This window comes from Sesamum indicum, linkage group LG16 (genome assembly GCF_000512975.1).
Source record: "Sesamum indicum cultivar Zhongzhi No. 13 linkage group LG16, S_indicum_v1.0, whole genome shotgun sequence".
Lineage (NCBI taxonomy): Eukaryota > Viridiplantae > Streptophyta > Magnoliopsida > Lamiales > Pedaliaceae > Sesamum > Sesamum indicum.
The window spans coordinates 4394527-4406577 of NC_026160.1; the positions used below are offsets into that span (position 1 = coordinate 4394527).

Genomic DNA, 12051 nt, shown 5'->3' on the forward strand with positions numbered 1-12051 from the left:
TCCGATCTTAAATATATATTTTAATTAATTAAAACTAATTTTAGATTAATTTAAACTAATTTTAGATTTAATAATTAATAATTTTAAAATTATTTGAATTTAAATATAATTTAATTTAAAATTTGATATTAAATAAATCAAATATAATTTAATATTTTAATTTAAATTATAAAAAATACAAAAATAAAACAAAAACACCTAAGAAAAAGGTAAAAAAGCAGTTAAAAATATCCCCACATGCACAAAGAGCGCGTGTAATGCACATTCCGTTAATTACTAATGAAATGGGTGTTTGTTGCTGAGTTTTACAAAATACAGGGAGGTTTTTAACTTATTCTCATAACATGAGGGTTTTTTTTTTTTTTGCAAACTTTTTAAAACACAGGATGGTTTTATGCATTTTGTACTATTTTAAACTATATTAAAATTACTCCTGAAAATAAATTCAAACATATACTCTATCTCCAAAATATACTTATTTATATTTATTTTTTTCTATTTATCTCCACAAAACACAACAAAATACTGAAAAAAAGAAAAAGAAACCATACACTATGATTGATTTTGCAGATATATGTTACGCGATTGTCGACACTAGCCAGTCATGTAATTTGCATATCTAACATGGCTGACAGATGCATTGTTTTTAAGAACCACTTTGCAATATTTGCTTCTTTATAGTTTGTTGCAACTATTTGCTCGTTTCTTTTATACATAAACTAGCCATTATGTCAAGTTATTTTTACATGTATATAATAAATAATATTTTATATTTTAAAATATATTATGAATAAATATATATATAACCAACACATTATATTTTTAAAAAAAATAAAAAAAAGCAACAAAAAAAAAAAAATCAACTTAGGAGTATTATCGGCATAACAATAAAATTAGTGTGTGCTATTCTGTCGTTTGTGAGAGCAAAAGGTCTTTTCTTATATATTAATATAGATATATTTGTAATGTGGTATAACAAATTGACCAAATTACTGAATTTTAACTGTATATTTTTATATTATAATTTTATAAATATATCTATTATAATTTTATTAAATATACATATATATTAATAAATATATTATCAGATATTTCTTTTTAACATTTGGTTAGTTTGGTTCCGAGTGACCCAAATCAACTAATTGAATTTGATATTCGATACATCATTTCCACATACCAAATTTTCAATTAACTGAATTACCAATTCGGTTGGATTAGATTGGATTGGGAATTGCACACCCAATATCTAGTCAAAGTATCCGATCTGTATTATGTTCTACATTTTTCATTCGCTTCCGTATCCTGAAGCAGGACAGTTTTTTTTTCGAGAAACATTATGTAGAAGCCGAATTACTGCTTTTAGGGCATAGAGATTCAATTGGATTGGTTGAATCCAATGGGTTGCGTACTTCAAGGCCCATTATTTACTTTCTTTTTTATGTGGGCTATTGTGGTACTCGTAATCCATTGACTTCAGAGTTGACAGCAACTTTTGCAGAAAGATTGAAGGTTTGTGAAAAACTAAAGCTGATTCGATTGCGCGTGGGAAGAAAGGATAAGAAAATGCGAGGGATTCTTGGAGGGTTTATGGAAACATAACAAATTCAGGTAATTAATAGTATTTGATCAGTCATTCTTGCTACTTTTAGCCTCACAATTTGGTTCTGTTATGCCGAATTTTCAATCTTAATTCACCCAGTTAGAATACCTATGGAGTGTATAGTGTTTCGAAGCATTATTTACTTTCCTTGTCCAGGAAGTAGTGAGTTTCTCCTTCTTTGTAGTTTACTGAATGAAGAAATCTTTTTCTGTTGCAGTGGAGGGTGTGGGGTTGGTTGGTTGTTAGTATCCTGTTTGATGAACTGGGCACCTGTTTTTGTTTATATTAGTGAAACAGAGCTATTGAATTGTTGAAGTAAAAACTTTTTTGTTTAGCAAGCTGGTACAACTCGCATTTTACCTTTTGAAGGTCGTGAAGTTTGCTATGTTAACTTGACTGATTGAAAGTGAAAAGGCGTGACGTGGGCTTGGAAGCTTGCGCATTGCGGCAAATTTTTGTATTGGATTTTGATGGCCGTGAAGCCACTGCATAACATTTGGATTAGACGGCAGCAGTGCCCTTGTGGAGATTGGAAGTGCTACATTAAGTATGATGGAGATGATCAAAGCACAGTGGCATCTCAATCAGTAAAGAGTGAACTTTCATCATCATCGCCGTTGTCACAAGAAGTTATTTTTACTCCATATGTAGGTCAGATATTTAAAAGTGATGATGAAGCATTTGAATACTATAACAACTTTGCAAGGAAGAATGGGTTTTCTATTAGGAAAGCACGTTCGACTGAAAGCCAAAATTTAGGTGTTTATAGAAGGGATTTTGTTTGTTACCGGTCTGGGTTTAATCAGCCAAGGAAGAAGGCCAATGTGGAGCACCCCAGGGATAGGAAATCAGTACGATGTGGATGTGATGCGAAGTTGTACTTGACTAAAGAGATTGTTGATGGTGTGCCCCAGTGGTATATCTCTCAGTTTAGTAATGTTCACAACCATGAATTATTGGAAGACGATCAAGTCCGCCTACTTCCTGCCTATAGGAAAATTGAAGAGGCTGATCAGGAACGTATCCTTCTTCTTTCGAGAGCTGGTTTCCCTGTTAATCGGATTGTGAAGGTGCTTGAATTGGAAAAGGGGGTACAACCTGGGAATTTACCCTTTATAGAAAAAGATGTTAGGAATTTTGTTAGATCATGTAAGAAAACTGTTCAAGAAAATGATACTGTGCTAACTATGAAACGTGACAATGATATGCTGGAACTTCTTGAGGCATGCAAAGCGGCAGCAGCGAGGGATGAGGGATTTGTCTATAATTTCACAACAGATGGCAATGGAAAAGTCGAAAACATTGCGTGGACGTATGGAGATGCCATCCGTGCATTTTCACTCTTTGGGGATGTTGTTACCATTGACACCTCTTACCGTTCTATCACCTATGGTATGATCCTCGGCATGTGGTTTGGTATTGACAATCATGGCCAACCAATTTTCTTTGGGTGCACTCTACTTCAAGATGAGACACCCAAGTCTTTTTCTTGGGCCTTACAGGTATGCAAGTGCTAGCCTTTCGATAATAATGCATATAATTTCGGAATTGACTCAAACCTGTGATTTTATCGCTCTTCTTCAGGTTTTTGTTAGATTTATGAGAGGAAGGCACCCACAGGTTGTTGTTACAGATATGGATTCAGGTCTCAGAGATGCCCTCGCGATTGAAATGCCCAACACTAAACAAATTATCTGTATATGGAAAGTCCTCTCCAAAATGTCCAGCTGGTTCTCTGTCCAACTTGGCATGCAATATTCACGCTTTAAATCTGAATTTGATATGTTGTGTCATCTAGAAAATGTGGAGGATTTTGAGCATCAGTGGAACCACCTTGTTGCTCAGTTTGGAATTGGTTCAGATAAGCACCTCTCTCTTCTTTTCTCTTATCGAACATCTTGGCCATTTTGCTATACTCGTAATTTCTTCTTGGCCCGTGCTATGACTCCCGAGTATTCCAAATTAGTGGAGACCTTCTTGAAGAATATTCTGAGCCCGCAATCTTCGTTGAAGTGCTTTTTCAAACAGGTTTTTCCTTGACTCCACTTACCGAAACCTTCAATCCTCCTCTCGCTCACTTATTAACTTTGTTTGTTAAACTCTAGCAGGTTGGTACTGCTGCAAGCTTTGGGAGTGAGAATAGGAAAGAACTTCTGTATTTGCCCATAAAGACATGCCTCCCTCTGGAAGAACATGCACGGACTGTTCTTACACCATTTGCATTTAGTGCCTTGCAGCAAGAAATTGTCCTGTCCCTGCAATGTGCAACAACAGAAATGGCTAATGGCTCATATCTTGTGAGGCATTATAAAAAAATGGAAAGGGAGTGTCTTGTCATTTGGATTCCAGATGATGAGCAGCTCCATTGTTCGTGTAAAGAATTTGAACATTCTGGCATATTATGCAGACATTCGCTCCGCGTGCTTGTTGTAAAGAACTACTTTCAAATTCCAGAAAAGTATTTTCTGCTGAGATGGCGAATGGAGAGTTCCTTAATTCCTTTGGATGATCAAATCATTGCAAACGGCAACAATGAGTGCTCTCAAGCCTTTCACTCACTTACTGCAACTTTACTTTCAGAATCATTCATCTCAAAAGAACGTTTTGATTTCGTTCATGGACAACTCACAACACTTCTTGAGCATGTACAGAATATGCCTGTTAGTGATCGAAGTATATCACCTAACAACATTGTTAAATCTTAGTTCATCATCTAGAGCTAATGGTAATGTAATGACTTACAAACATCAGTGTTATGAGGAGCATGTGGGGCAGAATATGGCTCTGGAAACTCCAATAGAAAGGAAACTTCCATTTTTTTCTCGTATTTGGCAGAAGTTACTCAAATTGGCTTACTGAACATCTGATAGAAAGAAGCAAAGTAATCTTACAGACGTGCAGACGCAGTATCTTGATTTACTTTGTGAGGTTTACCAATGGCTGAATTGCAATATTGCATATGTTATGCTTATTTTTATATCTTCACATCAACTGAACTATCTTTTGTGAAGAACAACCATTAATATTGTTGTTTGGTGCTGCCTTCTCCAAAATCCAATTCAGGTTGCATGGCTGCTTTATGTGTTCTGCAACTTCAGGTTGATTTCATGGTTGCCTATCCACATACCTATTTTAACAACTGAAATTTTGAAAATTCGAATTTGAAACTGGGTTCATCAGCAGCATATTAGAAATGCCACATAAATGTTATATATTGCTCCAGATGCTGCACCCTTGAGTCCTTTGGCCATAGGCTTGCTAGTCTCTACTTAATGTACATAGAATGGGAAATAAGATGTATTGTTAATTGTTTTCGTACTAGTTTTTTGAATCTTAACGTTTTAAAGGCATGGCATACTATAGTTTGTAATATTTGAAGAAATTACTTAGGAGTTTCTACTCATGCTTATGCCATGAAATTGGGTGGTATGTCTTCTAAAAGAGCAACCCTGCTCATATGCGTACCAGCACCTTGTAATTTGCTTTCTTTGTCAATCAATATAGTAACATAATGAAAGGATAACATAACTAATGGCCCAAGGGTTCCACTAGTTTTGCAAGGATTGCAATTGGTTTCAGATACATAGAGAAGGCCATGGCATATGTTTCTTATTTACTTTAGTAAAAGACAGTGCTTAAGGTGGTAACAGTAAGTGTTTCTGGGGCAGTCATATAGTTAACAGATGGTGGATGCTGAGGAAGCTTCATTCCCCTTGTCTTTGGTGCTTTCCTCTAACACTGTGAGTTTGCTTGGAATTTATCTTCTCATCAAGGACTTTTCCTATTAATGCCTCAGAACTTTTTTGTCTTATGGTTTTATTTGGATTTGTTCCTAGTCATTCTTTCTTATGTCTTCAGAGTAATGCTGGATTGGTTTGCGATATTGTTTTATGTAGCATAATGCTTGTCTCTAGGAGCACCAATTGAAGATCTGAGTTTAAAAAGTGTTTGTACTTATTGATGACAGCCTTCTTACTACGCGTTTCATAGTATACCTCATTGAAAGCATATTGGTTGCAGAGGAAGCAGGAATCATGGTAAGAACTCATATTTTGAGGTTCTTTCTTTGCAAGTGCATTAATCGGAAATGTGATTGATCTGTTCTTGTTGGAGTAATGTTTCTTACCTACATTCCATATGTCCTGAGAAAAAGAAATGGCCTACAATAGAGAGAAACATTGTTCGGAATGAGACTGAATTCTCCCTTTTTATGTGGATGATTACACTAGACGGAGCTACCGTACGGTATTAGGCATTATTTATAAGCATTTGATGAAATATCCAATTCTAGGTTACTTGTCATAGTTGTAATCTAGCTTTCTCGTTTATAGTGGCAAGAAAGTATTATGATACTTCTTGACCTCGCATGAGAAAATCAATATTAGCTTCTAAGTTTGGACAAATTAATCCCAAGTACTATCTTTGGAGAAACTTTCACTTAGATGGTTGAACAATAACCTCTTCTTTCCTTTATTTATCATCATGTACACAATTCAATATGCTTCATCACAATATGCTCTAGAGAAAGCCAAAGGGGAGAAAAAGAAGGCGGCATATAACCATATTAAGAGGGTGCTTTGGTGAGTTATGAGCTTCTTGAAACATCTTATAAAATGCTTTGAGAGCTTATAATATGTTGCAAAACGTTAGTTTAATTTTTTAATAAATGAGCTTATAAGATCCAAAAATAGGGCATTGGGAGTTTATAAACTCCTTTACAAGAAGAGCTTTTCCAACTTATTTTTCAAAATCTTACCAAGTTATTCGTATTCCTTTAAACTGATTACATACTTTCCATTGTTAACATTTCATAAACTTCACTATCTTATTTTATCCAAACATTTGAATAGGTTATTTTTAAATGAGATTTAACATCTTATATATGCATTTATAAGATCTTATAAGTAAGCTTAGCCAAATGCCCTCTAAATAATCATGAAAAAGCTTAATCAGAAGCAATCAAACAAATGAATGATTTGCATGCGGGGGTCAAGACATGTGTCCACTACAAGACCACGTGTTGACCAACTTAATTGCATGTACCCCTGAGCCCTCTCCGCAAGTTAGAAAAAGAGGCGTTACAACTCCCAAAAGAAGATTACTGAGGATAAAAGAATCTATTTACGTTTATGTTTCAAACCTTTTCCTTGAGGCAAGATCTAGACATATAGGCCTTCCTTCTATACCTGCTGGTCATTTATGATTCATGACTCAATCCATCGAAGAAGAAAGAAAATGCAGATGTTTTTTGTTTGATTTTTGTTAGACGGTAAGTACGTTTTCATAGGCCAAGTTTCACAAGAATTATGTACATTTTCATGCCTGCTGTCTTCATCTTCTTGTGGCTTTTATCTTTTCAGTTTCCTTGATTTAATTGTTGTTCTGCTATGGATTTGATCTTGGATTTCTCTTCAAGTCCACTCTGCCAAATACTACATGGTTCATATGCAATCTTTATTCTGGAAAATAGTTTTTTAGACATTTGTTTTTGTTATAGTTGATAAATACAAAGCTTGTTTTGTTAAAATCCTGACATAATTTTAGTTCTATTTACATTTGCCTCACTAATGATGCAAGCTATGACATCTTATTTTGAGTTTCCATTTAATATTCTTTCTGAAGAAGTATCTCGTCTATATTTCAGTCGATTGCCAAAAGTGGTTCGGTGCAAGTAATTTTTCTTTTTCTTTAATTTTCTTTCCGATGCTATATAATATTCTAAAATCTCTACTTGCAATATGCAATTATTGTAAGATAAACTTTATTAGATGCCGGAGCTTTATTTTTGTCAAAATAATTAATACCATTAACAGCTCTTTGGATAAATTTGGTACATCTGTTTGCATTGCTTTATAACACAAACCACAAAACTCTGCTTATATGTTGTGATTGTTCAACTACATCTTTCTATAATTTTGGCTAATGTGAAATCCTCCCTTGTTGTAGTTATACTGGTTTAGTTTTGGTTGTTTTTTTGAGCTTTAGAAACTGAACTTGGTAACTACTGTATCTGGGTGCTAGATTGGCTTCATTTTGGTTAGTATATTATACATATTCATATGAAATTTAAAACCTTTTCATCAGGGCATATTTTTATATCCAAATTATGTTCTGCCATTGTTTCCTCAGGCATTTTGCCATAGCATTAATAACTTATAGCTCAATGTACAATCCTTCTTCTTTTATAAACCCATCTGTGTTTCTGAGGACTTCCAGCGTTCTAATTTTTCAACATACTCAGAATTTCACTCGTGACTTATCGACTCAGTATGTAGTTGAGAATTGGTGATAAGTTATCATAATTTTTTCTCAGAATTATTTTTGGCTTGATTTTGACAATTTAATATTCCAGACTAGTTCCACAAATGATGGATGTTTACAGAGTTCTGGAAAGATTGAGAGAGAAAAATGATAAAAGGAAAAAAACCATGTGTTAGCTTTTTGGTTATATTTCTATATTCTTCATTAACAGAACAATCTCCCATGCAGAAAAGTAAGTCGGTGATCCAGTACAAAAGACTGACTCTCTCAACATCTGGTAGAGAAGATTGACTCTATATCAGCAAATCAGCTCTCCTCAGGCTAGAAGCTTTATCATGTCTGAGATTGGAAATGATCGTAAATGCCTTCAATTTGACAATGCAGCCGAAATTGGATACATTGAAGAAGTCTTGATCAACATTCTAGCTCGACTTCCTGTGAAAACTGTGGTAGCATGCAAATCTGTTGCCAAACACTGGCTAAAATTGATATCTGAACCACAATTTCCTGTCTTGCAGTTAACCTGGTCAAGGAGAAAACTGAAATATATTATATGTCCTTATCCCGAAGACACAGATATAATCACTCATCTGTCTTTGATGGAGGAAAATGGAAAAATTAGTCAAACTCTCCCTCTTTCTGGTTTTGAAAACATCTGTTCACCTGAGATGTTCTGTTTCATGAATGGTCTGATATGCAGTGTGGATGAAGATGACGATCTGAATGAAGTGAATGTTCGCATTTTTAATCCTATCACTCAGGACACTTTACTACTTCCGCGAGGCAGTCCATCACTCATAGTTCCATCAGTCGGGATTGCTTTCGACCCCAAAAGCAACGAATTTAAAGCATTTCGGTTCTTCTCAGAGCCATCTGAAGATGAGGATGTTAAGTATAAGTGCGAGGTATATACCTCTAGTTCTACAGCATGGAGAAGGATCTCTGAGGATGTGGAACGTCCTGATCATAATCCATTCCACCCATTCCCCCCTTATTATGCTAGTGTAGCCGGATCATTGTACTGGTTTGTGTGGTCAGAAGATGATCCTGGAACTCCCCTTCGTATCCTTTCAGTTGATATGAACGACAATTTTACAGAAATCGAATTGCCCACACTGCTGCACCAATGGAGTTTCTTGATAGAATTTGAGGGCTGCTTATCAGTAGTGCTAATGGATTATCCAGATTCTTACACAGCGAGCCAGCATGAAGATCCTCAACCTTATCTGGAAGTATATAAATTCAAAAATCATAAATGGTGCCTCAGAGCTAAAGCAGAAATGGAACTGATGGATATCCACAGTTTCAACTCCGTAGCTGCTCGAGATAACGAGATATTCTTGATAATTAGACTTGCAGATGACTCCTTCTGCTACCTCGTCTTTGACATGGCTGAAAATAGTTTCCACACACTTGCTCTATCTGACAGTTTTGAGGGATATTCTCCTGTTGCATTTCCATTTGCCGAAAGCCTCCTCAAGTGTGAGCATCATATTTTTTTATCAATTAACAGCTATACTTCAGATCTATATGCTACTGATAGATGTTCTGTTCTTAATTAAGCTTCTAGTTGTAAAAATTAGACCTTCATCACACAATAAAAGGTCTTGAACCTTGAAGTCAATCTTGGTGATGAAATATTCATTATTTACGGTGATGTGTGCTTGTTTGAAAATCTTCAACAGGTAGTGGAAGCTAATGGAGAGACAAATTCCGGGACTTCAGTAGGCGTGTATCGTTTTCTATTGGTTTGCAGCTTTGCCATTCTATTGTCTGTTTATTCTCCCCCTCCCCCGTTAGTGTTGTATTTGCTGTAAATCTTTTTCTGTTTGATAATGTGAGTGTGACTAATGTTTGAAGTGCAGATTGTGGGATTTTGTTGACTATGCGACTGATCTGCACATGGAGATGAGATGGAACCCGTTTCTTAATCGAAGAAGGCTTAGGGTGCGATATTAGTTGCTGGTGTTGCGGTGGTTTTCCCTATTTTTCTTGTGTAGTTTAGTATTTGTGAAATGCATGTGCAGAACGGAAAGACAAAAAGACTCAAAAGACCGCGTGTATTTATGCATTGTTTGAACTGCTCTCCTCCTTTGATCCTGTTGAGATGCTCTGTGAACATCTCGGTATTAGTTTGAGTTGTGTGTTTGTATTTATGCATTGTTTGAACTGCTCTCCTCCTTTGATCGTGTTGAGATGCTCTGTGAACATCTCGGTATTAGTTTGAGTTGTGTGTTCTTGAAATCTGAGGTTGTCTTACTACATTTTCGGCATGATCACCATGCAATTATGTTAATCTTGTTGAAAGATATTGGTTCGAGTGTATTTTGGTTGGGCAAGATGTCCCTTCTGAGAATAGTTCTTGTTACGTCTCAATGTCTTGTCCAATGGAGTTGGAGCCTGAAAACCCTGAAACTGCCCTATGGTTTTTCTATTACATCATGGTAAGATATTGAATCATAGCAATATTCTACTGATGCCCACAAGTCCCGTTTATAAACGCCTGAGGTAGGGGTCGGCTCAGAGAGGTCTCACGCTAGACGAGGGTTTCCGAGGTTTGAGCGGCGGAGAATAAGGCTGCAACATGAGTCTTGTCGGCTCACGCATTCAAGCTCGAGCTGGAGAATAAGGCTGCAACATGAGTCTTGTTGGCTCACGCATTCAAGCTCGAGCTGGAGAATAAGGTTGCGTCAAGTTGGCTCACGCATTCAAGCTCGAGCTAGATTCTTTACATTCGTGAGCTTGTGAGCACATTTTCCTTTCTTTTTTTTTTTAATTTTTTTTATTTATAAATATTATTTAAATACATATGTAATATTATATCAAGTTCATATTCAAAATTCACTATCTATTAAAATTATTAGTTAATTTTTCTCTTATTTTAATTTTATATAATAATAAATTATGGTATTTTTATTTATATTGTTTAAAAACAAGTTTAAGTAACAATTTAGTAAGTTATGATAGTTTTTTTTGTAAATAAATATTTAAAATTCATCATAAATTAGAATTATTAGTTAATATTTTAGTTTCAAATGATATTAAAATACAGTATTTTGGTTTATATTATCTAAAAAACAAGTTTAATCAACAAATTAGTTGGTTTTGATAAGTTTTATTGTTATAATTTCATGTCCAGTACAATAAAGTGCAATTATTCACTATATATTAGAATTATTAGTCAATATATCAGATTTTAGTTTTAGATGATATTAAATTATGGTATTTTAGTTTATATTATCTAAAAATAAGCTTAATCAATAATTTAATACATTATGATTATATTTTGTAAATAAATATTTAATATAATTCATATGAATTTTATCATTATAATTTTAATATCCACTACAACAAAATTTATTTATTTTAAAATTCACCATATATTAGAATTGTTAATCAATATACCATATTTTAGTTTTAGATGACACTGAATATGGCATTTTGGTTTATATTATCTAAAACAAGCTTAATCAATAATTTAGTATGTATTGATAATTTTTTCGTATAAATATTTAATCTTATGTATATGAATTTGTTGATACTAGTTTAAAAGATGGTGTGGAACTTCGGTTACTTTTCATTAAATAATTGGGTCGAATGATTTTTTGTTAAAGCTGCCAATTTTTTCGTTGTATTGCTTCTTTTTGGTATTCTTGTGAATATTTTTCCCTGGTTCTAATTTAGATTTTTGAATAATGTATTTTAGATGCTACAATAGTTCATATATTTTTTTAAAATCCATATATTTTCTAAAAAAAAAATTAATTGAGCACCAGCTTGTGAGCTCGACTCGTGCTAATCGAGCTTGAGCTCGAGTCTATTTTTTCTAACTCACCGAGCTCGTGCTCAAACTTGACTCATTTGCACCCTAGCGAAAAATGTAAAACTCCACTTTGTTATCTATGGGAAATGATTAGGGTTTCTAATTCTTTCTACGCAAGGCTTATGCATCCTTTCGCGATGATTCATCAAACACTATACCGGCAATGATACAATTGTGTGAACGCATGTTTGTTCGGTTAGTAAGGAGGTGTCACTTTTAGTAAGATAGTTATATGTTTGATTTCCTTCGCTAATATTGTTGTTGTGTTGATGGACAACATCTCTAAGAGCATGTGCTGATTACGGTGATCGGAGTTGAAGTCATCTAAATTTTTTTATATCAAAAATCAAAAATTGATTCTCATTAT

At 34.4% G+C, this 12051-nt stretch overlaps 2 protein-coding genes across 7 annotated transcripts; both read left to right on the plus strand.

The window, feature by feature from the left end:
* Positions 1238 to 4425, plus strand: LOC105178734 (putative protein FAR1-RELATED SEQUENCE 10). Of its 4 annotated transcripts, none has more exons than XM_011102269.2 (4): positions 1238 to 1608; positions 1818 to 3102; positions 3185 to 3628; positions 3706 to 4425. In XM_011102269.2, exons 2-4 carry the CDS (start codon positions 2071 to 2073, stop codon positions 4303 to 4305), a joined length of 2076 nt encoding a protein of 691 aa, XP_011100571.1. In that variant the 5' UTR covers positions 1238 to 1608; positions 1818 to 2070; the 3' UTR covers positions 4306 to 4425. The 4 variants fall into 4 exon arrangements, with proteins under 4 accessions (XP_011100571.1, XP_020555043.1, XP_020555042.1 ...); XM_020699384.1 differs by having other exon boundaries at positions 1936 to 3102; XM_020699383.1 differs by having other exon boundaries at positions 1970 to 3102.
* On the plus strand, positions 4578 to 10625 carry LOC105178733 (F-box protein At5g07610). 3 transcript variants are annotated; one of them, XM_020699386.1, is made up of 4 exons: positions 4578 to 5637; positions 8090 to 9343; positions 9547 to 9589; positions 9727 to 10625. In XM_020699386.1, exons 2-3 carry the CDS (start codon positions 8197 to 8199, stop codon positions 9558 to 9560), a joined length of 1161 nt encoding a protein of 386 aa, XP_020555045.1. In that variant the 5' UTR covers positions 4578 to 5637; positions 8090 to 8196; the 3' UTR covers positions 9561 to 9589; positions 9727 to 10625. The 3 variants fall into 3 exon arrangements, with proteins under 3 accessions (XP_020555045.1, XP_011100568.1, XP_011100567.1); XM_011102266.2 differs by having other exon boundaries at positions 9547 to 9609; positions 9727 to 10624; XM_011102265.2 differs by lacking the exon at positions 4578 to 5637 and adding an exon at positions 6334 to 6869 and having other exon boundaries at positions 9547 to 9609; positions 9727 to 10624.

Excerpts from the sequence above, each read along its gene's own strand:
- LOC105178733 (XM_020699386.1), top strand. The coding sequence starts at position 8,197 with ATGTCTGAGATTGGAAATGATCGTAAATGCCTTCAATTTGACAATGCA.
- LOC105178734 (XM_011102269.2), top strand. The coding sequence starts at position 2,071 with ATGGCCGTGAAGCCACTGCATAACATTTGGATTAGACGGCAGCAGTGC. Across the intron at positions 3,103-3,184 it reads CTTTTTCTTGGGCCTTACAG|GTTTTTGTTAGATTTATGAG; the intron begins GTATGCAAGTGC and ends GCTCTTCTTCAG. Across the intron at positions 3,629-3,705 it reads TGAAGTGCTTTTTCAAACAG|CAGGTTGGTACTGCTGCAAG; the intron begins GTTTTTCCTTGA and ends GTTAAACTCTAG.